The sequence below is a fragment of the Panthera uncia genome, chromosome D2 (assembly GCF_023721935.1).
Source record: "Panthera uncia isolate 11264 chromosome D2, Puncia_PCG_1.0, whole genome shotgun sequence".
In the NCBI taxonomy this organism is placed as follows: domain Eukaryota; kingdom Metazoa; phylum Chordata; class Mammalia; order Carnivora; family Felidae; genus Panthera; species Panthera uncia.
The window spans coordinates 84926463-84952564 of record NC_064818.1 but is presented as its reverse complement, the minus strand read 5'-3'; the positions used below and the strand labels follow the sequence as shown (position 1 = coordinate 84952564).

The 26102-nt window shown below is 53.6% G+C and overlaps 2 protein-coding genes across 4 annotated transcripts in view; both read right to left on the bottom strand.

The window, feature by feature from the left end:
* Positions 1 to 52: 52 nt before the first annotated feature.
* On the bottom strand, positions 53 to 15854 carry MTG1 (mitochondrial ribosome associated GTPase 1). 3 transcript variants are annotated; one of them, XM_049645944.1, is made up of 11 exons: positions 15654 to 15854; positions 14534 to 14611; positions 11496 to 11587; positions 8999 to 9079; positions 8419 to 8475; positions 7982 to 8072; positions 6003 to 6064; positions 5468 to 5564; positions 5003 to 5084; positions 1093 to 1205; positions 53 to 701 (listed from the first exon to the last, which is right to left on the bottom strand). In XM_049645944.1, exons 1-11 carry the CDS (start codon positions 15763 to 15765, stop codon positions 568 to 570), a joined length of 999 nt encoding a protein of 332 aa, XP_049501901.1. In that variant the 5' UTR covers positions 15766 to 15854; the 3' UTR covers positions 53 to 567. The 3 variants fall into 3 exon arrangements, with proteins under 3 accessions (XP_049501901.1, XP_049501902.1, XP_049501903.1); XM_049645945.1 differs by lacking the exon at positions 15654 to 15854 and adding an exon at positions 15196 to 15636; XM_049645946.1 differs by having other exon boundaries at positions 613 to 701; positions 1115 to 1205.
* Positions 15855 to 18173: 2319 nt separating this feature from the next.
* PAOX (polyamine oxidase) overlaps positions 18174 to 26102 on the bottom strand; it is a 9759-nt gene continuing 1830 nt past the window's right edge. Inside the window, exons 3-7 of the mRNA XM_049645939.1 lie at positions 25196 to 25395; positions 23049 to 23301; positions 21459 to 21571; positions 20894 to 21051; positions 18174 to 18666 (exon numbers count right to left, since the gene is read on the bottom strand). Of these exons, the coding sequence (XP_049501896.1) occupies positions 18529 to 18666; positions 20894 to 21051; positions 21459 to 21571; positions 23049 to 23301; positions 25196 to 25395 (862 nt within the window). The 3' untranslated portion in view covers positions 18174 to 18528. The remainder of the gene's footprint in view (positions 18667 to 20893; positions 21052 to 21458; positions 21572 to 23048; positions 23302 to 25195; positions 25396 to 26102) is intronic.

Genomic DNA, 26102 nt, shown 5'->3' with positions numbered 1-26102 from the left:
TCTTGTCCATTTGTGTGCACATTTTCGTCGTGTCGTGAAATAAACACTCCACTGGCAAACAGACTCTTCTTTACTGCAGGACCCAGGGTACCACCAAGGCCCCAATACATAGGCCTTACTCACTAAGCAGTTCATATCCCGTTTTTTGTGTCGTTTTGGAGAGACGTTAACATGTGAGCCCAAGGTACTCCTGGTGCACAGCAAACAAGCCACCAGCAGAGACTGGCCTTGTGAGACTTTTAAATTGCAGACCGTACGTTCACGTCCTCCTGAGAAAGCATCATCTTCCCCCTGAGAGATACTTGGCACAGTTGAGACACCCAGGGACAGCTTAGGGACTTCGTCAGCCCTGACGTCCAGACCCCAGGCACAGTCCCCAACAACAGCTGGCCAGGCTGTGGGGCAGCAGGAGGTACAGGTTCCTTCCTGGCGTAGAGACCTGAGTGGATAGTGACCAGCATGGAGCTTCTGGAAAAGGGAGGCCCAGCATCAGATTCTGGGCTGTGGTCTGGGATGCCCTGGTGCCAAGGGCCAGGCAGGAGTGAGGCCCCTGCCAATTGGACCAGTTCAGGGCTCTGCCACGGGGGACCTCTGCAGGACATCCCTGTCCAGCATCACTGGGCCCAGCAGCCCCCTGCGGAAGGTCTGGAGGAAGTCTCGGGCTGCCGCAGGGTAGTTGGGCTGGATGACGTTCACGTCACCTGGGGGAGAGAAGAGGGTCTGGTGAGGAAGGCACCTCCCCACGGGGCAGGCGCAGGATTCAGACGCACGCCTCCCTGCCCGTCCTCAGGGACGGACGGTGGGCACCTGTGGAGCCTGGGCGCTAGCACATGTTCTGAAAGAAAACACAAGAGTCTGGGCTGTGGCGCCTCGACCTCGGCAGGTTTCAAACCGGTGGGACGCAGGGTATATCCAGGGCCACGAGGCAGGGCCGCCTTGCCGTCTACAGGCTGAACCGAGAGCCCGCCCCTCTGCAGAACCTGTGTTCCCAGAACAGCCACATGTGCCCACAGTGTCCTCCCCCAGCACCAGGGGCCGCTCGATCGGCTGCTTCCCCAAGCCCAGCCGGAGGCAGATGCCCCCACTTCTCACCCGTGCCCGTGAGCACTTTCACCTTCTGCGTCTTCCCCAGTCTCACAGCCACCTGCTTCAGCACGCTGGCGATGTCGTCACAGGCGCCGCCCAGGCCATAGTGCCGCACGTACCTACACACAGACCAACAGTCGGGGAGAGGGAGCCAGGCAGGGACATGCTGGGTCACGCCCAGCTCCACAAGGGACCCCTCGTGCATGTGGCCATAAGTGCCCACTGCAGAGCTGCAGACGTCTGTCCTCCCACGTGGCCACAGCCAGCTGTCCTGAGGACGGCTTCCCTGCTGATGCCCGTGGCCGCAATGGCGGGACGACTGCGTCATCCGCCCCGTTCCCGAGCAGCCCGTAGCCTGGAGCCCTAGGTCAGCACGGCAGTACCCTGACAGGTGCTCCAAGCCTCTGGGCAGCCGCCCGAGGCAGGATCGCCAGGATTGCCAGCACTCTCTCCAGGGGAGAATGAGCAGGTCTGACTGGTGTTTTCTGTAGCCCACAGACCAGCACAAACCCACTCGGCACCCGCCTCTGCCGAGAACTGTCCAGTAGCTCTTGTGGACGCCCCGTCCGTGACGCTGGCTCAGGGCCTGATGAGAAAGGCCAGCGCAGGGCCGGGTGTGTCTGACCCTGAAGGGTTGAAGGAGACAAGCCTCATCCACAGACAAGCACGTCCCCCACGGGAGACACAACTAACACCTCTGCCGGCCACTCGTCCCGGAACCAAAGACAGCCGGAGCGACGGTGGGATTTGCCTCCGGGTCCACAGAGCAGGGCGGGGCTCGGCCGCGAGGCGACCCCACCTGGGTATCGGAGTGCCCATCTTGGAGGACATCGCATCCTGAGGAAGGCAGGTCCCAAATCAAACTTGCGGCCCCTCTGTCCTGGGCACCCCACTACACACACGCAAGGGCCGCCCTGCAGGACACGGCTGCCTGTTCTCCAGAAACACTGGAGGACCGCGGAGGCCCACACAGACTCCCACGGAAATGAAACAAAATAATCAATTTGAAATCCTACTTCCATGCAAAATGGAGTAACGAGAACTGAACTTACGATCCACCTGAAACAACCAAAAACATACAAAACAATGGTTTTCGAGGCACCAGACATCAAGCTACAAAGGATGTAAACCAACAAACACCCAGCCTGGTGCCCGGAGGCCCCAGGGAGCCGCGAGGGTAGCTGGAGTGTGGGCCCACTAAAAGTCACACGACAGAACCAGAAAGGGCAGAGCTGCCCAGAGAGAGAATTCTGGAAGCCTGCCATCCTCTGTATTTAGCAGAGGAGGGATCTGCACACATGATAAAGGAAGTTCCCCAAAGCCAGAGGCCAGGAAGGACCACCCTGGAGGGCACAGGGGCAGCAGCCAGTGCTCACGGAGAGCCAGGAGCAGACGGAAACCTCATGAGCCATGGGGCACAGCGGAGGTGGGGGGAGGCCCTGCCTCAGTCAGGCCTGGAAGGAACTGTTTCCAGATAATTGTCTCCAGCAAAGCTCAAGGATGTGTCCAGGAGCTTAAAGATACCCATCTCCCAAGAAGGTAAAATTTAAAACACCAAGCATCCGAGCAAAAATGATCAGGCGTGCCCAGCAGGAAAACAGACTCATCGTGAGGAGGAAATCAGTCAGCTGAAAGCACCCCAGATGTTAGGACCAGCAGAGATGTTAGATCGGTCATCGTGACCACATTCCATGTGGTTACAAAGTTAAGCAGATGCACAGAAGATGGAAAACACGATCCGAATCGGACTGGAGACCCGTGCTGTGAGACACACACTGGCGGGCGCTAGCAGTGGGTCAGACACATGGGGTGCAGGCAGGTCGCCCATGGGGCAGCAGCCGTGCCCAGCAGGTCCTGAGGACGGGAGCAGGCAGGAACTGAAAACGCAGGAAGAAATAATGGTTGAAAATGTGATAAAAGCTACAAAGCCACAGATCTAAGAACTCAACAAACTATAAGCACAAGAAACATAAAGAAAACCACACGGGTCCCATTGTCATAAATTGCTCAAGAGCACGACAAAGAGAAAATCCTAAAGGCAGCTGGAGGAACAAAGACAACCGTGACAGATTCCTCATCAGAAACAGCACAGGTGAGAACAGGATGGGACAAAATCTCTCCACTCCTGAAAAAAAACCATCCACCTAGACTTTCACACACAGGGCAAGTATCTTTCCAAAACGAACGTGAAATACAGGCATCGCTGGACAAACCTGAGGAGACAAACTCCTCACCAGCAGGCCTGCACTGCAATAAACGCTACAGGAAATCGTCAGAGGATGGCGACACCAGACAGAACGTGGATCTACACAAAGAAACAAGCGGTGCCCATGAACCATAAAGCCATGGGCAGACAGCTAAGATTACGTCTCACACTTGGGAGTCTCCATATGAGTGAACACAGTACATCTCAGGCTTACAAAATACATGAAAGCAAGACAGAACAAAAGCCCAAAGATCACGAGAAAAATGGAGATGCGCTATCGTAAGGTGCTTATGCGCCATGAGACGGGTTCTATCACCTAACCCTCCTCACACCGAGACAACCTCCTCCATACGTTACAGAAGGCAAGCTGACAAAGGGGAGAGAGGGGTAAGAGTATCCCAGTAACCAGAAAAGGCCAGAGAGACAGACAGAGAGACAGAGGAAGAGAGAGAAAGATGCAGAGAGAGACAGAGAGAAAGATGGAGACAGCACAGGCAGAGGCAGAGGAGGAGGAAAAGGAACAAAGGACGGATAGGACAAAGAGTAAGATGACAAACGTAACCCCAAGATCAATAATCACATTACATGTAAATGGTCCAAATACCCAAAATAAAAGACAGAAATGGTCAGGTTGGATAAGAAACAAGGCCTCACTATCTGTACACAGCCTATGAGAAACACATTTTATTTCATTTTAAATATTCATTTATTTATTGAGGGGGGGGGGGGGGGGGGGGAAGAGAATGGCCCAATCCCACGAACTGTGAGACCATGACCTGAGCTGAAATCTAGAGTCGGATACTTAACTGACAGAGCGCCCCAGGCCCCCCGAGAAACACGTGTTAAATATAAAGACACAAACACGTTCCATATGAGCACTCATCAGAAGCTACAGCAGGTGTGTAACTACCAGACGAGGTCGATGTCAGAGCAGGAAGTATTGTGAACATCAAGAAAGGCATTTTGACTGATAAGGGCATCGGTTCAGGGGGACACGATGATCCCCGGGCTGTCCCTGCACCGCACAACAGAGCTCCGAAATGCGTGAAGCAGACGGACAGAGCCGCAAGACAGACAGACCACAGGCAGAGATTTTAGTACCTTCTCTCAAAAACCGATGGCAAAAACAGAAGGAAAACCAGCAAAGCAGAAATAATAATAAAGACTGAACGGTAATCAATGAAATAACGGAAAGACAATGGAGAAAGTCAATGAAACCATACCAACAAAACTGACAAAGCTCCGGCCAGGCTGTGGTCCTCAACGTGATAAAGGACACCCAGCAAACATCCTCAGCTCACGTCTCACTCCTGGGGGAATAACAAGGTGTAAATCTGCACCAGGAAGGAGCGACTGGAGGCACCACACAGAGGAATCTGAAAGCAGTCACACCGAGGACAGGAACCCCGCAAGACAGAGCACAGGACGTCCAAGGAAAGACAGAAAACAGATGGTCACCAGGATGTGGCGAGCGGGCTTTGGGGTCTCGTCTGTAAAATGGGAGCAGGTAAAGGTGGGAAGGAGGAATTACCAAAGAGCACAGGAAATTTGAGGCTTTTCTTGACTGTGTAACAAACATATCGACCTGTATGCTGCAAATAATGTGCAGGCTGCTGGTCTAATCGCATCTTACTGCTGCTGCTTTTTTAGACTATGTTTGTTTAGAACGAGAGAGAGAGGCGAGCCACCTGCCCCGGACCCTGCACTCACCCAAAGAGCTGGTGCCTGTTGAGGGTGTAGAGAAGGTAGTCCGCCAGGGTCTCCTCCCCGACAAGGTGGTCTAACACGGTTCCTAGAATCAGGCGACCAGGGTGAGCCCGGCAAACCAGCCTGGCATCTGCACCCCAAGGCCCCTCCCTGTCTCAGCCCGAGGTGCTGCTGAGGAGAAGGCCCGGCTGTGGCCCTTGGACCTGACCCACAGACCTGCCTTGGCTGTAAAATGGGAAAAGGAAGGCACTCTCTCCAAGGAGGGCTGTGAGGGTCAGTGGGGTCACAGCAGTGCTTGGCCCACATGCGCCCTGAGCTAGGACCGCACAGGCTGCTTGAGACGCCCGCTCAGCACAGCATTCAAGAGTCTGCAACATCCAGGCCTAGAAAGGCAGGCACAAAGTGCCAGGGCTGGGGGCCCCGCACCCAGGCGGCAGGAGGGGGCACGAAGGGTGACCCCCAACTCACCACACAGGGCCAGCTTTAGGCCCATCTCCACGCTTTCAATCCGAGGAGCCAGCACCCCAGGAGTGTCCAGCAGGAACATCAGCGGCCGCTCACACACCTGTGGACACAGAGGACAGTCGGCCACGCCGCTGCCTCCAGGCTTGCTGCTCGGCGGCCCCTGGAGCTGGGGTGTTAGGCTCCTGAGGCTCCAACGAGGCCTTTCCACCACACTCTTGGCTTCCCCACTGGGTCAGCTCCCACTGAGTCCAGAGAACAGGAGCAACAGGCCCCAAGGGCCCCAATCTTCTCCTCCCAGGAAAAGAAGGGAACGTGTGGACAAGCTGAGCTGAGCTGTGTGACCTTAGGCAGGTGTGTGCTCCCCCTCCATAAAACAGGGGTGACGAGCACGCCTGCCCGCAGCTCTGGTGGAAGGCTGGTGCAGTGCCTGGCATGCGGCAGCACTCGGTGGGGCGGGTGGAGGCAGTGCCTCCCGAGTCCTCAGGAAGCAGCAGGCACCTGCGTGTGGAGCTCCAGACCCAGCAGCCGAGGACCCTACCTGGATTCTGGACATCACGGCTCTGGTGATCCCAGGCTCGCCGCCCACCCTGGTAGCTTTCCCTGTGGGATGCAAAGGGGCTGTCGGACGTAGTGAACACAGAAGCCTGGCACACAAGCTACAGAAGAAGAAATGACACAGCCGGAAACCCATAAAGGCCCAGATGAGCTCGTGCTCAACTCAGCACCAAACCAACAGGGACCGAAACGCACCTCCCTGGTACCTGGGAGGGTGAGGAGAGGCCAGGGCCCGGCCGTGGAGGTCAGCACAGAGCTGCTGCTTCCCACACAACGGCTTCCTCCCTCCTGGACTTGACCCTGTGCCCCCAACACCGAGCCTACACCCGGCAAATCAGCCCCACAGCACTGATCACGACAGGCCTGTCTTTGAGCACAGCTCCCGACCAAGGGGCCGGATAAACTCAAGAATAGAGATACACGTATCTATCAGTGGACGAGTGGAAAAGCAAAACGTGGTATCTAAACATAATGGAATATTATTCAGCCTTGAAAGGGAACAAAATTCTGACACAGGCCACAGCACGGATGGACCTTGGGGACATTATGCTCAGTGAAATCAGTCCAACAGAAAAGGACAACTACCGTGTGATTCCATTCATGTGAGGTAGGAGCTCTTCAGAGATCCAGGGACAGAAGGCAGATTAGTGGTGCCCAGGCGGTGGGAGGGGAGAGGGGGCTAGGGTTTATGTTTATAGACTTTCAGTTTGAGACCAAGGAAAAGTCTAGAAATACTGTGATGGTCACACAGCACTGAATATATTTAATGCCACGAATTTTTTTTTTAAGCCACAATTAGAGAAAAGTAAACTTAAAAAAAAAGATGATTTGGGGCACCTAGGTGGCTCAGTTGGTCCGACTTCAGCTCAGGTCATGATCTCGCAGTTTGTGGGTTCGAGCCCTGCGTCGGGCTCTGTGCTGACAGCTCAGAGACTGGAGCCTGTGTCGGATTCTGTGTCTCCCTCTCTCTCTGCCCCTCCCCTGCTCACACTCTGTCTCTCTCTGTCTCAAAAATAAACATTTTTTAAAAAATTAAAAAACAAAATGATGATCTGACAATTCTCCAACGAGCACCAAAAACACCATCTGTAAAATAACAGTTCAGTGGAGCTCATGGTGTTTGGGTTTGTTAATAAAGAATGCATCCTGGTGTGGAACACGAAGCCAATGTGGGACTTGGTACTGAACTTTAAAATACTTAATGGAAAAGAGTAATGACACAGTGAGTAAGTAGTGTGGGCACGTCTGTGTGACTCCAAATCCAAATGAGCACGAAACAAGGAGATAGGCCCGGGGTCTCCCCAGAATCTCCCCCGAGCAGTCGGGCAGGATGCTGTCTCCCAGCTGGGGCTGCCCCATCAACCTCCTGCTGCTTGTTATTAGGCCCCATCTAGCTAGCTACGCCATGAGTATGGGCATCAAAGAGATTTCCGTGAAGGGGAACACAATCACCAACAGGCAGGAAAGTCATCCACGTGTTAAATATCTTAACACTTCATGTTCAGGAGAGAGAACGAAGTAAAATGTGTGACAGGATAGGGGCGCCTGGGTGGCTCAGTCGGTTGAGCGTCCAACTTCAGCTCAGGTCATGATCTCACAATTCGTGGGTTAGAGCCCCGCGTCGGGCTCTGTGCTGACAACTCAGAGCCTGGAGCCTGCTTCGGATTCTGTCTCTCTCTCTCTCTCTCTCTCTCTCTCTCTCTGCCCCTCCCCTGCTCACACTCTGTCTCTCTCTCTCTCTCTCTCAAAAATAAATATTAATTTTTTTTTTTTTTTAATTTAAAATGTGTGACAGGATGATTCTGTCTCACCATTTAACCTCACATCAGTTATCCGGTGCAAAGAGACAACCCTGAGGGGCCATGAGGCTCTGGCTAAGGGCGAGGTTTTTCTCGGAGCCAGAGGAAGAGCGGCCGCTCGCCAGCAAACACCACAGCATCAGCTCACAACGGCCAGCAGTACCTTTCCTGAGGTGCTGTCTCCTGAGCGCGTTGATGAGCGAGGATTTGCCCACGTTGGGGATCCCAATCACCATGGCACAGTACTCCAGACTCTGCAGAAGCACAAGAGCAGGGAGTCAGGGGTCCACCCAGACCACCCACAGCCCCACTGAGAGCCTCACGTGGCCGATGCAACGGGACCCACAAACCCAGGCCGGTTCAGGTGAAGAAAGGTCACTGTGGAGGCCCCGCCAGCAGGGCCACCCCCCACCCCTGCTCCAAACAACAAGACAGAGGGCAGCTCTGTGGGCTGGGGCAGCACAGAGACAGCCCCCAGGAGTTCTCGGGGCTTGGTGATGGCCCAGCATGGGGACTGGTCTACCACTGCTTAGCCACTGAGCCCAGGGCTCCTCAGCAGGAGGGACCACCCCACAGCCAGCACTGAGCCCCACCACCGACCTCTCCTCGATGATAGCGGCAGCTGCTCCCCACCAGTCCCGTGACCGTCGGAATTATCTGCAACAGACAAACCACACAGCGGCACACTCGCACAGAAACCGGCTTCCTCCTTAGCTTCTGGAGGTGGCGTACCCCATGCCCAGCATCGAAGAACCAGGGCTCTGTCCACATCAGGGCTTAGAATGCGCTGGGGGGGGGGGGTCACCTGCGCCCTGACCTGTCCCTCCACCATCAGCAAGCAGGTCAATCCCCCAGAGGGTGACGGCTGTGACTGCAGCCACCTTCCACCAGCCAGGGAAATCCTCGAAATACAACTGCGGAAAACCAGGCACCACACCCACCAGAAGCTTGTCCAACAACAGCCCCAGGTACATGCTGCAGCCTGGCACTGGGCCCTGCAGACCACCACAGGCTGCCCAGGGCCTACCTGCTCTCGACCAGAGATGAGTGTACCCCAGGAACCCCAGCCAACCCCTGCCTTGCCTCCAAAACTCTGCTTCTCACAAGAGCATAAGATAATCCATTTCTTTTAAATGTATTTAATCAAAAGCATTAGGGTGTAAAACAGAGAAGCACCTACCTGCTTGACATTCTCATCCTGTAAACAGTTGGTGAAAACAACATTTTTTAGGCCTTCTCCTTCTAAGTGCTGTATAATTTTCTGAAAGAGATATTCCCATTTTTTTTTCAATATATGAAATTTATTGTCAAATTGGTTTCCATACAACACCCAGTGCTCATCCCAAAAGGTGCCCTCCTCAATACCCATCACCCACCCTCCCCTCCCTCCCACCCCCCATCAACCCTCAGTTTGTTCTCAGTTTTTAAGAGTCTCTTATGCTTTGGCTCTCTCCCACTCTAACCTCTTTTTTTTTTTTTTCCTTCCGCTCCCCCATGAGTTTCTGTTAAGTTTCTCAGGATCCACATAAGAGTGAAAACATATGGTATCTGTCTTTCTCTGTATGGCTTATTTCACTTAGCATAACACTCTCCAGTTCCATCCACGTTGCTACAAAGGGCCATATTTCATTCTTTATCATTGCCATGTAGTACTCCATTGTGTATATAAACCACAATTTCTTTATCCATTCATCAGTTGATGGACATTTAGGCTCTTTCCACAATTTGGCTATTGTTGAGAGTGCTGCTATAAACACTGGGGTACGATATTTCCATTTTAAAAACTAAATGAAAATATGGATGTGATATGCTAAGATCCAAGGATCTGAGATTGAAGCCCCACCCCGACCCAGGCCAGGCGTGCTCCAGGCGAGGGCCCCGTGGACAGCACAGACCATAGAGGAGGCTCCAGTGTGAGCACAGGAAGGAAGTGCCCTGGGCATGGGTCCACGAGCTGCAGGCTCCAGCAGGCATGAGGGCTCAGCACAGACACTGGCTGTCCTCTTGGGACACAGGTACCTCCACGGAAAATGAGCCACCTCTGGCTGCATTCAGTGATCTGCTTAGTCCTGAGTATTCTGATGAGCTCTCACAAAATGACCACTGTAAACCCAGCCTTAACCCAATCCAAGTACAAAGTACATGCAACGCTTTAAAAGCTCAAAAGTAAACTAAGGTTAATATGAATTTATTGGTCTTAACATTAAGTGAAATCAGTGTAGGAATCATAGTTTTTAATACCGGTATGATATTGTTTGACCACGTACTGACCTAAAACATGGTCAATGCCTAAATGAACCAAAAGTCACTTGCTAACTTAATTTTCATTATATATTTTAGTTGTTTGTTATGATGATACAGATGAGGATACAGGCCACAACAAAGACATATTTGAAGCCACGCTTTGAAGTGTATACATTCACATGGGATGTCCCCACCCACCCCCAGAGGCAGACATGAAGGGCCATCCCTGGGGCCTTCTCCTCTCCTCTCCTCTGCCCACAGCAGCACCTGAGAGGAGGAGCACACACTCCTGCCACCTCCCAACCAGTTGAGACACCGTTGTCCCTATGTTAGGTCACCTTAAGTGCCCAACACTCCACAAAGATTAGCACTTAAGGAAGGCCAGAAGCAATCGCTGGTAAGACTCAAGTCTCACCCAATGAAAGCAAAGCTTGTGATGCTAAGTTAGTACAGCGTGCGTGCAGTGAAGCCCATGAACACTTTGTTCTGGGGGCTCTGGAGCTGTCCACCCCCCGTCCTGCACAGCAGAAGGGATTTAAATGACCAGAGGTACCCGCACGTGGGTTAGGGGTGGCCTCTGCTCGGATTCTCAGCAAACAAAGAGCTCCTATATTTGATGTTCCCCTGGAAACCTTGTGACAGAGACTTGTGGTTGGGGTCTAAGTAATTCAAACATACCACGACCCACTGAGAAGCCTGAATGCACTCTGCCAACAAAGAGGACGCTGCGCCACTAACAGCCTGAAAACTGCTAGGCTGGAATCCACAAGGGTCTGACACCTGCCCTTCCGGAAGGATTCGATAACACGGCAAGAAAAGCAGAGGTGAACACTCAAAAATAATATGCCCAGACCTTCATGTTTCTTGTATGCTGGGACACATGGGCATGCCCTGCACTTGGTCACTTATGTCCCCCGATCCTGCCTGCTTTGAGGACATTACTTTGGGCCTCCAGCGCACTTGGTGTCTGGAAGGCCATGGAACTGGCCAGTGTGGGTGCCTGGGCCAAATGCAGCCATCACAGGAGACCTCCAGGTCAGTACCTGTGGCCTGTGCCTATGGCCACCAGCCTCAAACAGCTACGGAAACTTATTAACTAAAATGAAATAAAACACAAGTATCGTGTCGGCAGCAGGAGCCACATCTCAAGCGCTCAGAGCCACATGGGGCCAGAGGCCACCCTGTGGGGCACTTGGCTCCAGCAGCAAAGCCTGGCCACCTCCTTTGGGAGGTGCGCTTTCTGGTCATTTGGACCATAAATTAAACATTAGAGGGAAGCAGGTCATTTTGAGAAATCAGGCGGGAATACCTCTGCAAACAAAGGGTTGTTTGCTAAAGCAAGCCTGCCTGAGTGAATCAACACAGAGTCTGCTTGCAAGGGTGACCCTAGACACAACCCTAGTGCTGGAGGTGCCCGGGACAGGGACCTTCACCTGCTGCTCTTTCAGATCCGCCAAGTCCATTTTGTTGAGGACCAGCACATGAGGCTTAAGCCCAAGGGTTTCTTGAAACAGAGGGTTGCGACCTGAAAGTGGAATGTGGCAAAATTAAGGCAAAAATTCCTTTAATGCTTCACCAGACCATTATTTTATCTCGTCTTGTTATGCATATTGGCACCACCTTCAGAAGAAAATCTTTTTTTTTTTTTAAGGTTTATTTATTTATTTTTGAAAAAGAGAGCATGTGCACACAAGCAGAGGAGGGACAGAAAGAAAGGGAGAGACAGAGAATCCCAAGCAAGCTCTGCACTGTCAGCGTAGAGCCTGACAAGGGACTCAATCTCCCGAACCATGAGATCATGACCTGAGCTGAAACCAAGAGTTGGACACTTAACTGACTGAGCCCCCCAGGCACCCCCAGAGGAACATCTTTAGAAGGAAGTGAGCAGAGGAGGAAGCCCAGTCTCAAAGCAAGTACATGCCAGCCAGCCCAGCCTCATACCCCAGTCCTACCCTCCTGGCAGAGAAGAAGGAAACGGTCTCACTGCCATGGAACCACCACATGCAAGCAGGGCAGTGGTTCTCACGTTCCTCCTCAAACGGGAATGGTGGTGGCAAAAACAAAAAACAAAAAACAAAGCTCAGGGGAAGGTCTTATTAATGGGTTCTTTGTTTAGTTGCCAAGATATGTGAGTTCAAAATGAATGATCTGATCACTCAAAAAAAGGGCCTCCTGTAAAGTCCTAGCTAGTATACCTCAAACCAATGCCACCCTCTGGTTACTGCCAAGGAGATGAGGGTCCCCCATGGAAACCACCACTGAAGGTTCTGCCTCCTTACTAGCACTGCCACGCCCTTCCTCCCTCAGCCAGGGACCCTTGGGGATCACGACAGGTCCCACCTCGTGGAACCCTAACGCAGGTAGGAGGGGGGTGCCCATATATCTATCTTCTGAACACTCAGCCCCTTCCCGGTGCTTCATCTCCTAGTGAGTCCAGGTGTGAAACTCCTGAAGCCTTGGGCACACCCTGGGTCCAGGCACCAGTTAAGCTGCCTACTCTCTTCCCTAAAGGGTTAACCAATCCTGTATAATTCAGACTCCATCCTCCCAGGGCCGCAACCCAACGTAGGTATTCTTGCTGTCCTGGAGAAAAGGGCAAACATCTAGAAGCCAACAGGACAGGTGTCCTCTTACAGAGCACTGAACAGTAACTACAGGTTCATCACTTTTGATAATCATAAGACTGCCAGCAAACACTTCTGGCCAGCATGAGATATCCTACAATATTTTGCCTACAATAAATAAACTCAATACTTTCTTACAAAAGTTCCAAGTCTTTGAAATAGTGAAAATTGTCCCTCATCTGCTATCCCTGAGGTGGTAAGAACTCTCAAACCAATGCCTTTACCACATAAAGAGAATCCAAGCATAGCTCAAATACAATAAAAAAAAAAGGTCTGGAAAGTACATGGTAATGAGCAAGATCGCCAGACCCTGCCGGTTCCCGCCTCAAGCGTGGAGGAAAGCCAGCTGGCAGGAACGTCGAAATGAAGGTTGCACGCCCCACCTCGAGAACCGACTGCTGGACTGAACTGGAAGGCCTGGGCAAGGCAGGCAGAGGTCAGAGACAATGGATGCTATCTACCTATCAATGAGGAGGCTCGAAAAATACAAGGCCTGGACCCCCACCAGAGATTCTGATTAACCGGTCTGGAAAGGGACCCAAACCAGGATTTTTAAAGCCTCCTGGGGGAACTCTGTCATGTACTGAGGGTTTAGAGTTAAATGCCAGTAACTCTGAGAGGTGAGGCTGCCAGGCACTGTGAGAGCAGACTGGACCAGAGCAGAGACCAGACACAGGAGGAGGACCAGACAGAGACAAGGCTACAAAGCAGGAATGCTTCCTGCTGCCTTGAGCACAGCCTGATTCAGGAAGCAGGGCCTCTCCTGTACCACTGCAATTCCACACCCAATTCCAATAAAGTTGGGGGTGGGGGAGGAGGACAACACCAAGCAATTCTGCGACACTACCAGGACGTCCTACAAGTTAACTCAACTCTGACACTATCTACCTGGAGGAAGAGTCAGACCCCACAGGTTAATGCTCAGTCCCACAATGTGCCACCTCCCCACCCTGCCCCCTCCAGGTGCCAATCCCAAGTCCAGTTGGTCACCGGTGCCTCTGACCAACTTGTTACAGTTGGGAGGTTCCCACAAGCCCCTCCTCAGATTCAATTAGCTTGCTAGAGCAGCCCACAGCCCTCGGAGAAACATCTTACTTACTAGATTACTGGCTTATTATAAAAGGATGTAACTCAGGAAGTCAGACAGGAGAAATGAATAAGGCGACGTATGAGCGAGTGGGGCACAGAGCTCCCATGCTCTGAACGTGCCACTCTCCCTCTGTATCCACGTGTTTGCCAACCCAAAAGCTCTCTGAACCCTGTCCTTTCAGGTTTTTCTTGAGGTTTCACTATATAGGCCTGATTAATTAAATCAGTGGCCATTGGCAATCCATCCAACTTCCAGCCACTCTCACCTCCCCTGGCAACCAGCCCTGGAACTTAGGTGACTTAGTAGCTTTCCAAAAGTCACATAACAACAGACACTTTTTTACCACTCTCATCACTTAAGAAATACCCAGGGTTTGTGGGGCCTGGGTGGCTCAGTTGGTGTCAGACTTCAGCTCAGGTCATGATCTCGGTCATGATCTCACAGTTCATGGGTTCAAGCCCTGCGCCGGGCTCTCTGCTGTCAGTGTTCTCGCTCTCTCCCTCTCTCTCTCTGCCCCTCCCCGGCTCTCTCTCTCAAAAATAAATAAACTTACAAAAAAATGCCCAGGATTTTAGGAGCTCTGTGCCAGAAACAGGGACAAAGCCCAAATATATATATGTGTATATACACACACACACACACACACACACACACACACACGTGTATACATACACACACACATATATACACACATATACAACATATACCTACATGTGTGTATATATAGATTTCTTATCATAAATCACAGTATTACAACCACTAAAGGATATCCGGGCATCATGGACCTCGATGATACAGTCCACCAACTTTAGGCTGCTCTGCATCTTCTTCAGCCCTGGAAAACAGAAGAAAGATGCCTAAGGGAAGGCGTCTATGGCTTTTCAAGAGCGATTGGGTGACGCTGAAGGGTCCAGAATGACACACCACCTAGAGAGAATACACCTGAGTGCAGTGTCCTAAGTCACCATAACTGATACACCCTTGCTGAGGGCCTCTTCCAAGTTCAATAACAGTGTCTCCAAAAAGAAGAGGTCCTGCCTGAAGGGCAAAAGCATGTCTGGGGTGGAGCCACTTGGAGGGCTCCAGCTGCAGTATTGAACCTCCTATGGGTCTTGGTCTCGGCCTTAAAAGGGTAACTTGGACCACCCGATTCTCTGGGCCCTCCACGCTGTGGGGACATGCTGCTGCCTAAGTTTCAGCCACTCGCACAGCAGTGAACTCCCCCTTAACCATTAACAACACCCACAACGAAAGTAACCACCCCCTCCCGCGCAGTGTCCCTCAGCACGGTGACCCCCCCCCCCCCCCCCGGCTCAACCGGGTCCTCCGCATAGCCTCGGACGTCCGCGTCCCGAGGGCGGACACCGACGCACCGCACTCCGCAGGGGCCGGCGCAGCGGGCACCGGCTCACCACTTACGCGGAGGTCAGAGGGCGCTGAGGGGCGCGGGAGCGGGACCCGGCGATCGCTGACACGGAGGACCGCGCCGGCCCCGCGCGTCTTCTCGGGCCCATTTTTACAAATCAACAGTAAGAAACTCCTCGAGGGCTTCAGGCAGAAGACAGCAGTGGCCGTGTCTTAAAGGTGTTGCAACGATAATAGCTGAATACTTCGCAGTTCGGCGAGGGCTTTCCTACCACCATTTCATCGAGTACTCAAAACAAGACTCGGGAAAGTACGTCTCTGTGGACTCAGATGTGGAAACGGAGGCTTGGGGGAACAAAGTGGCAGAAGGCACTTGCTGGGGCTCGGGGCTCCGGTCCGCCCCCGGGCCACCGCCGCCTCCCGCCCCGCGCGCGGACAGCCTGACGAGCGAGCGGGCGCCGGGGCCACCGGGCCGCACCGCGCAAACACCGGCCCCTCCAGACCCCGCTCACCCTTGGCCATGTGGCCCGGGAACCAGCGCGCCACGTCGCGACCGCCCAGGGGGAAGCTCTCTCGCCAGGCGACCCCGGCGGCGCCGCCCAGTGCGCGGAAGGCTAGCCTCATGGCGCCGCGACCCAGAGCGCCGCGGGGGAACCGCTCCCTCGACGGACCTCTCCGACCGGCCCACCATCCGGCCCCGTTGTTCCGGGGTTCAGGAGACGGACACGCGGCGCGCGCGTGCGCACTACGCTTCTTTGTGCGCCGGAAGGAGCCCAGGGGGCGGGTCTACGAGCCCACCTGGGGCCTGTGCACTCTGGAGACTCTCAGGGGTCCTGAGAATTCGTGAATACGTTAGTGTTTTCCAGTTCTTCCCTAAATGTATTCTGAGTATAACTGTAATATAACTTAGCTGTCCCGTGCCAATGTTTGACCTCTTTTTACAAACTTGGTTAAAATTTTCAAATATTTTAAATGTGCCCTATATATGTAATATCCTTTTTTTCAAGTACTCCAGGTTTTAAGCAAAACGTTTGCAAATACTGACTGCAGTTCTGCTACATTAAGCCTATTAATACACTGAGCCTGGGATTCCCACTGCCCGGGTACTCTGTGTAAATGTAGTCAGGTTTTAGCTTTTTTTTTTTTTTTTAATTTATTCTTGCGGGAGAGACACAGACTGCGAGCAGGAGAGGGACAGAGAGGGAGACACAGAATCCAAAGCAGGCTCCAGGTTCCAGGTTGTCAGCACTGAGTCCCACACGCGGCTCCAACTCACGTGTGGACGAGATCGTGGCCTAAGCGCAAGTCAGAGGCCCAACCAACTGAGCCACCCAGGCGCCCCAGGTTTTAGCTTTAATCTGAGTCCAACCAGCTACTCAGCGTACACTGGGTACAAGAGTATTACTCTAAATGTAATTTTTGAAACAAGTTCCTAAAATTGCAAACATGCTTGGATTCTCCACACAAAAATGTCACTACTGTGATGGTCTTAAACCTCCTAATTCTCAGCACTAAACATGCCAGAGATTGAGAAACAAATCCACCATGGGAGACAAGCCTTCCCAGGTGGCCTCCAGATGAGTTAGGCACCAGAAGAGGACCCAGCCCTCAGCCCCCCATCACAGAGCAGCCATCCCACCAAGAGGACAGCCTTTGTCACTCTGGATACAAGAAATGTCTCCCCAAAGCACGTGGCTCAATGAACTCTTGGATGGATGTCAACAATACAGATCATTGCGCCTGAGGGAAGCTGCAATCTCTCATAGACCTAGGACTGTAAAACTAAAGTAAAACCCTGTTGGGGCACCTGGGCGGCTCAGCTGGCTAAGCGTCCAACGTCGGCTCAGGTCATGGTCTCACAGATCGTGAGTTCAAGCCCCGCGTCAGGCTCTGTGCTGATGGCTCAGAGCCTGGAGCCTGCCTCAGACTCTGTGTCTGCCTCTCTCTGCCTCTCCCCCGCTTGTGGACTCGTTATCTCTCTCTCTCTCTCTCTCTCTCTCTCTCTCTCAAAAATAAACATTAAAAAAAAAACAAAGCTCACTGGTAGGTGTCCCGTGCAAAATCACTCCAGTGACACACAGCAGTAGACACACATACAGAGCTCTAGGGTGGAGGCAAGGAAGACCCCTTGGAGGGGCGACCTGATCTGGGAGGGGAAGGTATGAGAAGGGCCTGTGCAGAGTGTGCTGGGGCCGAGGGCATGTTGGGCACCACTCGGGATTGGAGAAGAGCCCAGACAGGCCTGGCCCCAAAGCCCTTCTTCCAAACACACATACACTCACCCCTGGAGCCAGGGTGCCCCACCCCAGAGCAGGACACAGACTGCAGCCAGAGATATGAGGACAGGCACAAGCCACTGACTTCAAAGTGGGTGCAGGGCCAGCAGCCCCACCGCCTGCAGCATAGAGTCCAGGCCTCTGAGGCTCCTGCCTCAGAGGCACCCTCTGAGGGTGGCCAAAGGGCCTCCTCCAAAGTGCCACCCTCCAGCCACACCTGCCTCCCCTCAGGGCCTGTCCTGGGACGATGCCCAAGCTCTACGCTGGCAGTCATGAGACTGGACAATTACTGAACTCGACCTCCAGGTATTTTGTGCTTTCCCCAGCTGTGAAAATGGAGGTACTTCGACCCCCTCGCTGGGACAGTTTGAGGAAGGGAAGCTGAGGTCAGCTGAGCAGAACACCCAGGGCATCCCCACACTATCACCCCAACACTGCCCACTGCACTGGCATGCTCCCACTCACCCTGACACACCAGCTGTCCCCCTCCTCTGCGTTCGTGAGGCCTTGTTGTTCATCCACTTCCTCCAGAAAACCTCTGGCCCCAAGTCAGGACGGGGTGCCCCGTGCACTCATGGCTCCCTCCACCTGGCCGTCACCCAGCCCAGCAGGCCATGGGTGTCTGCTAAGGTATCTTGTCAGCACGGTCCTGAGCACCAGCAATGAGAGCTCGGGCCACCAGGAGATGCCTGGGACCAGGGGTGACCACAGCACCCAAAGTCCAGGGAACTCAGGGGAGGGGGCACCGGGCCCTGCAGGGACCCCAGCCTGGGACCAGGCGAAGACAGAAGCGACAGATGCTGCAGCCCCGAGGTGGAAGGATGAGGACACACGGAGGCTTTAACACACTTTATGTGCACGCCCTCAGCAGCAGTGCTGGCGCCTTGCGTCACACTTCTCCAGGAAGACCTCGCACTCAGCTCAAGCTCGGCCCTGACCAGACTCCATGATACACGTGAGAAATGAGAGCTGTCCCCAGTCGCCAAAAAAAGGAAGGCTGTCATTCATATCCCCAAATCTTGGCCAGGCCAGACGCTGTCAGAGGAAGGATGGTGGCAGCCTCCCCGGCACAGGAGGGGCAGAGCCCAGCTCGGAATGGAAGGAGCAGGGCTCAGAGCCGGGGCTCGGGCAGCTGCGCTTGGGTGTCCCACAGAGCGATGAGCCGGTCGGCCTCCCTCCAGCCAGACAGCAGAGCCCCGTGCGTGGTGGAGTAAAACGCCCGATGTGTGGCTTCCCCTGCAAACAGGACCTGGAAAGAGAAGCCGGGGTTAACACGGGGCACAGGAGTCAGGCTGTGGCCACACGACTGTCACCGTGGCCACAGAGCTGGGGGCAAGGGCGTGGCTGTATTCTTCACTAATCCCACGGAGCCCCAAGACATCCGGAAACATGAGCAAACACGCCTGGAACCAAATGTTACTGCAAAATGGAAAATTCAACAGACCATTTGCGATGCAATGTTAAGAACATCGCCCAAAACGCAGAGTGACAAACCAAAGAGATGGAAATTAGGAGGGAAAAAGATAAGAAAATTTGAGGACCAGTCCAGCATCCAAACAACAGAAATCTCAGCAAGAAAAAGAGAAGAAAAAAGAACAGAGAGAAGAAAGCAAATCTAAGAGACTCTCCCAGCTGACAGCAGTCGCAGGGTGGAAGCTCCGTGTGGCGCGAGGCAAGGTGCAGGGTGGCGTCAGTGACCGCGTGTGGGGGGGTGGGGCAGGTGCTTGGTGAGAGCAGGGCCCTAATGTTCTTCCAAGCTTCCTAGGAGGTAGGAAAGAAAGGAACCTGAATGTCCCCGGACTCCCCCACTGCAGCACCGGAGAATGTCTTCCACACCTGAGGGCAGTGACTCTCGAACTAGGGTCTACACCCAGTGTGTGGCTCTTACACGGCTACGAGTTTTTGGAGACGCCTCCCACTGAAAGGTAGGCTCTGCGTCCCGCCCCGGGAATCTGGGCAGGCGTGTGACCGCGCTGGGCAGTGGAGTGTGGCCCAGCCGCACCGTCTGGCACCCAGCAGCGTCCTGCTCCCGGGCACACCTGTGCTAAGAGTCGTGGGCACCACGTGGGCAGCCTCATGAGGCTGCCATGCTGTGAGGAAGCCAGGGCCACACAGGCCACGGGCAGGCACTCCAGTCAGGGTCCCCGCCCAGGGCAGCTGTGCAAGAGAAGAGGCCTCAGATGACCCCCGCCCCAGCCCTGCGTGATCCCCGTACGTCGTCTTCCCAGCTGAGACCCCAGACATCATATGGGAGAAACACACGGTCCCTTGTGCCCACCTATAGGATCTGTCATCATAATAAAGTGTCTGTTTTGTACCAGTGGGTTTTAGGGTAGTTGGTTCTGTAGTGACAGGACTGGACCACCTAAGTATAAGGGTAGAAAAAAGACATTTCCACACCTGCAAACTTTCCCTAAACATTTACCTCCATGCACCCCCTCCTCAGGAAGCTACTGGAATAAATGCTCCAACACAGTAAGGGTGGGGCTGGGGGCAGGCAGGCAGGGTGTGGGCTCCGGGCAGGTAGGGCATGGGCACGGGGCGTGGGTGGGGGGCAGGCCACAGCTGTGCCTGAAGGGGCTGGAGCTGACTCTGGCCCGAGGGAAGGAAGCGGGAGACAATGTAAACAGCAGAACCCAGGCAAAGAAAATGAGCCTGCACACTCTCTCTCACGCTCACATACACGCTGCACACACTCACACTGAGAAACACGCTCACATCTACAAAGAGGCAGGAAAAGGAGCCGCAGCTTCCTTGCACCCAGGGGTGGACAGGGCCTCACCCAAAGTACTGCTGCACACATGGGGAGCTGGGGGGCACAGGAGTGAAGAGAGCTAACACCTTATCGGCCATAGTGAGAATTCAGTGATGCTTAAAAGTGAAAATTCAAGGAGCAACGTTATCAAACAAGCAAACCGAAAAGAGATCATAAAGCACATGGAAAACTGAACAGTGTTGGACAATATGGAGGAATTAGTGTAAATTCGTAACTGCGATAACGATGTTATAGTTACACATCTTCAGAGGGCGTCCCTCATCCTTTAGAGACGCACACGGAAATATGTGCAGGAAAATGATGTCACTGTGGGGCACGCTTCATGATCACGGGGTGGGGGTTAGGGGGGTGAGTGACCGCCGCCACCCGACAGCTCGGAAGTTGGAGATGGAGACCCAAAGGTTCCGCCTGCTTGCGCACACATTCCAAGTGTTCCACGACTGCATGCTTTGGGGCAGGTAGACGCGTTATTTGGAGATGTGATAAACCTGGAGAGGAGACTCCGCCAGAATAGGCTGGGAAGGGGGTGTCGGGCCCTCCACCAGCCTGCTATATCTCATGTTATTTTATTTTGTTAGCCAGCACTGCCGAACTCTCTGATGCTTCAGTCTATGCGCATGTAGAATTCTGATAAAATAATACATGCGTAATAGTTCATAATTTCAAGAAGCCCACGGACTCCGCCCACCCGCCGCCTCACCTGCGCCTCCGCGCCGTCCGCAGGCAGGGGCTGCGCCAGCAGGTCCACGTCGTCCCCGGAGCTGCCCACCGCCACGTAGCTGTAGGAGCCCCTGGTGTACGGGGCGCTGTGCCAGCGCGAGCGCAGCACGCTCCTGGGCGCGGGGAGCTCGGCGTTTCCTGAACCCAGAGACACGTGTTACCCCTGCACCGCGGGCCGCCTGGCCCCGGCCGCTCTTCCATTTAAGACCCCGGCCGCTCTTCCATTTAAGACCCCGCAGCTGGAAAGTCAGGAAACTACCCGGAACGAAACCCAAGCCACGAATGTATTCATCAGAGGGCTGTCTCTGTCTTACCCGCTTTGCTTAACTCAGAACCCCCGGAAACAGAAAAAAGAAGTGGAAAGTGTTGGCAAAGCCATTTCGGTTCCTCAGAGATGAACACTCGAGTGACCCCACTAACAGAAGGGAGGACTGTCCTAGAGGCTCACAGCTCCAAGTTCAGTTCTGCACAGCTGGTGCCCTGGTTGCCCTACAGAGTTCACCAAGGGGCCCAGGTGGTGCCCTGGCCGCACGCGTGCTCGGTACCTGTCACCCTGCGGAGCACTTGGGTCAGAGACAGAAGCACTTCCTCGTCGGACAGGGTCTCCATAAACTCGGACTCCAGCCCAGCGATGAACCCACAAAGGACGTGGGCAGACCTGGTGGGGAGACACACCCCTGACACGCCTGGCCACCGGCCAGCTGTGGCCACAGTCACCTGTGCCGGGCAGTTCTGCAAGTGTGGGCCACAAACTCCAGGGTTCTGTGAGGTCAGACCTCGTTTCACAGGGCGCCTGGGTGGCTCAGGCAATTAAGCATGGACTCTTGTTTTCCCTGGGGTCACGATCTCACGGTTCGTGGGTTCAAGCCCAGCACCGGGCTCTATGCTGACAACTCAGAGCCTAGAGCCTGCTTCAGATTCTGTGTCTCCCTTTCTCTCTCTCTCTCCCCCTCCCCGGCTCACTCTCTCTTTCTGTCTTTCAAAAATAAATAAAATGTTTTAAAATTTTTTTTAAGAAATACAGTTATTTTTCATTTAAAAACGATATTTATGTTAACATGGTATAGGCTTACCATTTAAAAATAACAATTTTTAAACTTCTCAGTTTTAATCTCTAATGTGGTAAATGCACAGATACAACCATATAAACAAAAGCTCTTTGGGATCTTCGATACTTTTAAAGAGTATAAAGGGGGTTCCTGAGACCACAAAGTGTGAGAGCCACGACGTGTCCCCAGGACTGTCATCCCCACCAATGTCCTGAGCACAGAGCATAGGCCAGAGAGCCAGGCGTAGGGAAGCTGGCCGGGCCCCCCAAGCCACCGCTCCACCACCCATCCACACAACCACGGCCACATTTCTGAGCCCTGGAGTCAGCTTCATCCTCAGTGCAAAGGAGACATGCAGGGTCCCTCGTAGGCTGGAGGAGCCCGTACATCCTACTCTCATGACCACTGGGGATGCTCTATGCCGGCAGGCATGCCTGTGTTTTGTCCTCCAGGCCCAGACCATGGTCCCCGATCCCACCCCGTCTGTGTGGAAACTGGACCACAACATACTAACCACGTCTTTTGATCTTGCTGGAAAAATCAGCCCCCCCCCCCAAATTATTCATGGTCTTATTTCTGAGTAAACACCGAGTCCAGAGTTGCCACATTATTTATGTTTTATGGCTGGGCCACACAATTTAGCTACTGATGGGTCTTTGATTCCATGACTTGTAAGGGTATGTTGCTCAATTACTGCAACAGGTTTAAATACTGTCTTCCAGCTCCAGACACATCCATGTTTCAAATTCCTCCTGAACCCTACACGCCCCAGCTTCCTGGAGATTTCAGGAAATACTTTCTTACTGATGGAACATTCCTGCCAGGCCACGGGCACATTCCAGGCCCCCAGGCCCAGAGATACGACAAGCTGCACACAGCAGGCTTCTGTCTGTCCCTGCAGGGTTGGCCCCCTGGTGTCTGTCATCAGGCTCTGGCTGCCCTTGGGATCCCACCCAGAAATCCTCCAGAAACACCTCCCAGTGAACCAACACACCGCTGATTCTCAACCAAACTAAGGCCAACGAGCCAGCCCCTTCAGAGCTCACACCTGAAGCTTCCTCAGAGAAACTCAAGAAGCATACGTACTTAAAGGAAGGCAGGACTAAAAAGCCAATAAGCTTCTTGAACCAGACGTGCTGGAGCTCGGAGGCGCCGTCCTGCAGGGGCGACGTGTCTTCCCACACCACCTGGATGAACTGGCAGTCTGGCTCCCAGAAGGGCTCCTCAAACTCCAGGAAGATTTTATTGTTGGTCCCAAAGCCTATTTTCCTGATCGCTTCTGCCTTCTGGGTGGGCAGCGGGGGCTCAAAGAAAGTGTCCAGACGTTCTTTAAGAAAACCTGGAATTCATAAGTGGACCCAACTTACACCACATCTCTTAACCTGGAGGCGAGAGTCACACCCCGACCCCCGTCAGAGGAGTCAGAGAAGAGGCCTCCAGGGACCCACACCAGCCCCAGCTCAACTGGGCTCCCAGACGCCGGGCTGGCTCTGGCCATCTCTGGACTCAGCCTCAGCGAGCAGCACCACCATGGAGGGACACAGAGGGCCCCGTGGCCAGCTGGTCAGGCAGGGGCCGTTGGCACACCCCCGAACCGTTCTCAGGACAGTTTCCCCTTCTAAACCTTCCACCTCGCGATGTCTACAGTCCACGCTGACGTGGATTGGTTTGGAGGAGACAACAAACAGGCTTTATCCAGAAGCTACAGAAAGAGTATCTGCATGACAAAAAATTATGTCTTGCCCAGAGTCAAACAACCAGGTGAGATGTCTGCAGCACAAGCCAATCTCCTTAAGACAGAGATATCTTGAAAGGCAGTGAGTAAAGGACAAACAGCCCAACAGGAAGCAGATCCACAGGGGGGTCACGTGGCCTCCGCCACAGTCCCCGTCTGCCCAGCAGTTCCTCTACTGCAATCCATGCCACAGATACGTTCGCACATGTGTTTTGTTTGTTTTGTTTGGGAATTTTATTTGAGAGAGAGGGAGTGTGTGTGTGCGTGCATAGGGGAGAGGGACAGAGGGAGGAATGGAGAGAGGAGGGAGGGAGAGGGAGAGAAAGAGGAGAAGAGAGAGAGAGAGAGAGAGAGAGAGAGAGAGAGAGAGAGAGGAGAGACTCAAGCAGGCTCCACACTCAGCACAGAGCCCGACACAGGGGTCCATCCTACAACCCTGGGATCATGACCTGAGCCGAAATCAGGAGTTGGATGCTCAACCAACTGAACCACCCAGGTGTCCCACACAAGTGTTTTTAAATGCACGTGGGAAACATTACGTAGAACAGAAAAAGTGAAAATAACCTAAACTTCCACCGATTTTAAGTAATATTGAGTAATGACATCTTCAAATAAGAAATAACTATGTGGCTATGTGACAGGTGTCCTGGCTCCTTGTGAACAATATCAACATTCACAGTAATGCACCTGCTGATTATAGCAGAGGCTCAGCACACACCACAGCAGTGAATGAACACAGACATTGGTGGGGGGAAAAACCCATGTCACGGATCTATATGTGCTGAGTTGGAAACACGGACACAAGTTGTATTGACCAAAAAGACAGGGTTGGCAAGAGAGGAGCAGCCGAAGACTATGCTAATATGTCCAGTACGATTCCACATGTGGGAGAAAGGACTAGGTGGTCAGCAAGCTGCGTCCTGAAGGGACCCCAGGGGGCAGGCTGTAGCCACCGGGCTGGGGGGCTCTTCATCTTACAGCAGCTCTGGCTTTGCTAGGCTGGTGAACTTGGACAACTAAGTGTGGGGAGTAAGTGAGATAGCACAGACACGGCGTGGCTCCCAGCCACTCCCATCCTTTGTCGAATTTCCAACTCCCACCAATGGCTTCTGTCTAGGGCGTCAGATCTAGAATTAAACGGAACCCTATACTTGACTCCTTTCTCAATCATACAAGGACTGAACCTGAGACCTGGCTGTCACACCCTTTGCCGTGTCCAAGAAAGCAGGGTTTGGGGAACCCCTGGAGGCAGTCCCAACCTGTCCATAAATGACCTCTGAAGAAGCAACACGTGGGCTTTCTCTTACTGTGAAACTCAATTCCAAAGCATGCAGTTGCTACAAAACACATTAGAATAATCCTGTCCAGGACTACAATGAAAATACGAACTTAGCGGCCGAACAAACACCACAGAGCCAGCTGAGGTGGGAGACAGCCAGAGGCCGGGGCACCTGGGATGGGTGACCAGAGGGAAACCTGTGGGGAAAAGCAGCTTTACCTAAGGGCACAGTGACAATGACATGATGTGCAGGGAAGCAGCCTCCGTCCTCACACTCCACCAACACCGGACACGTCTCCCCAGGAGAAGAGGCTTCCCGGAAGGACCCATTCCAGTGAATGGTCTTCACAGGCTTGTTAAAAACTATCACGTCCTCGGGCAAGGAGGCCATTATGCGGTTTGTGAGCCCCTGGTAGCCCCTAGGAGAGACAGAAGCGCTGGTGTCTTCAGAGGAAGCCGCTGGAGGAAGTGCCCTGCAGGGAAGGAGGGAGGAGGGCAAGGGTTCCCCCCACCCCTGCCCCTGGTGGTTTCCAGTCCACCTCAGTCGGGGCAACCAGGAGGAGTCCACGAGCATGAGCAAATGGAGGCAATCGTGGGAGAAGGCCTCCTCCCTGCCCGGCCTGGCCCCCTACTTCTGATCACAGATGCCCTCCTCTGCCAGGAAACTTGAGGTGAATGCCCGGACAGCCCAGGCAGACAGAGCCCAGACGGACAAGCCTGCGAGGGTCTCTAGAATGCTGGGGGGGGGGGGGGGGGAGGGCAGGACAGCCACCCACCACAGGGGTCGGCTGTCTGTCCATCACAGGGGCTGAAGCCTTCACACAGCACTTAGCACATAAGGGGCCTCGTAAACACGGGCAGAAGAAAGATCTGTGAGACGCACTGCCTTCTTCTAACCACCTTTTCTTGAAAATAATTATTTTTCCTAAATGAGCAAAACTAGAGAAACAAGGATCTCTCTAAAACAGGGAAGACTAATGTCCCCCTGACCCTGTCACCCTCCCCTGCTTCCCAGCTCAACCTGAGGTAAATGGAAGAAGTCCCAGGGTGTATGGAGCGGGCCTGGGTGGGTGGAGGGACAGTGGGGGGACATGGGGGGCCTGGGTGGGTGGAGGGACAGTGGGGG

Excerpts from the sequence above, each read along its gene's own strand:
- MTG1 (XM_049645944.1), bottom strand. The coding sequence starts at position 15,765 with ATGAGGCTAGCCTTCCGCGCACTGGGCGGCGCCGCCGGGGTCGCCTGG. Across the intron at positions 11,588-14,533 it reads TGCCCGGATATCCTTTAGTG|GTCGCAACCCTCTGTTTCAA; the intron begins GTTGTAATACTG and ends TTCCACTTTCAG. Across the intron at positions 5,565-6,002 it reads CCGTGATGTCCAGAATCCAG|GTGTGTGAGCGGCCGCTGAT; the intron begins GTAGGGTCCTCG and ends CTGTGTCCACAG.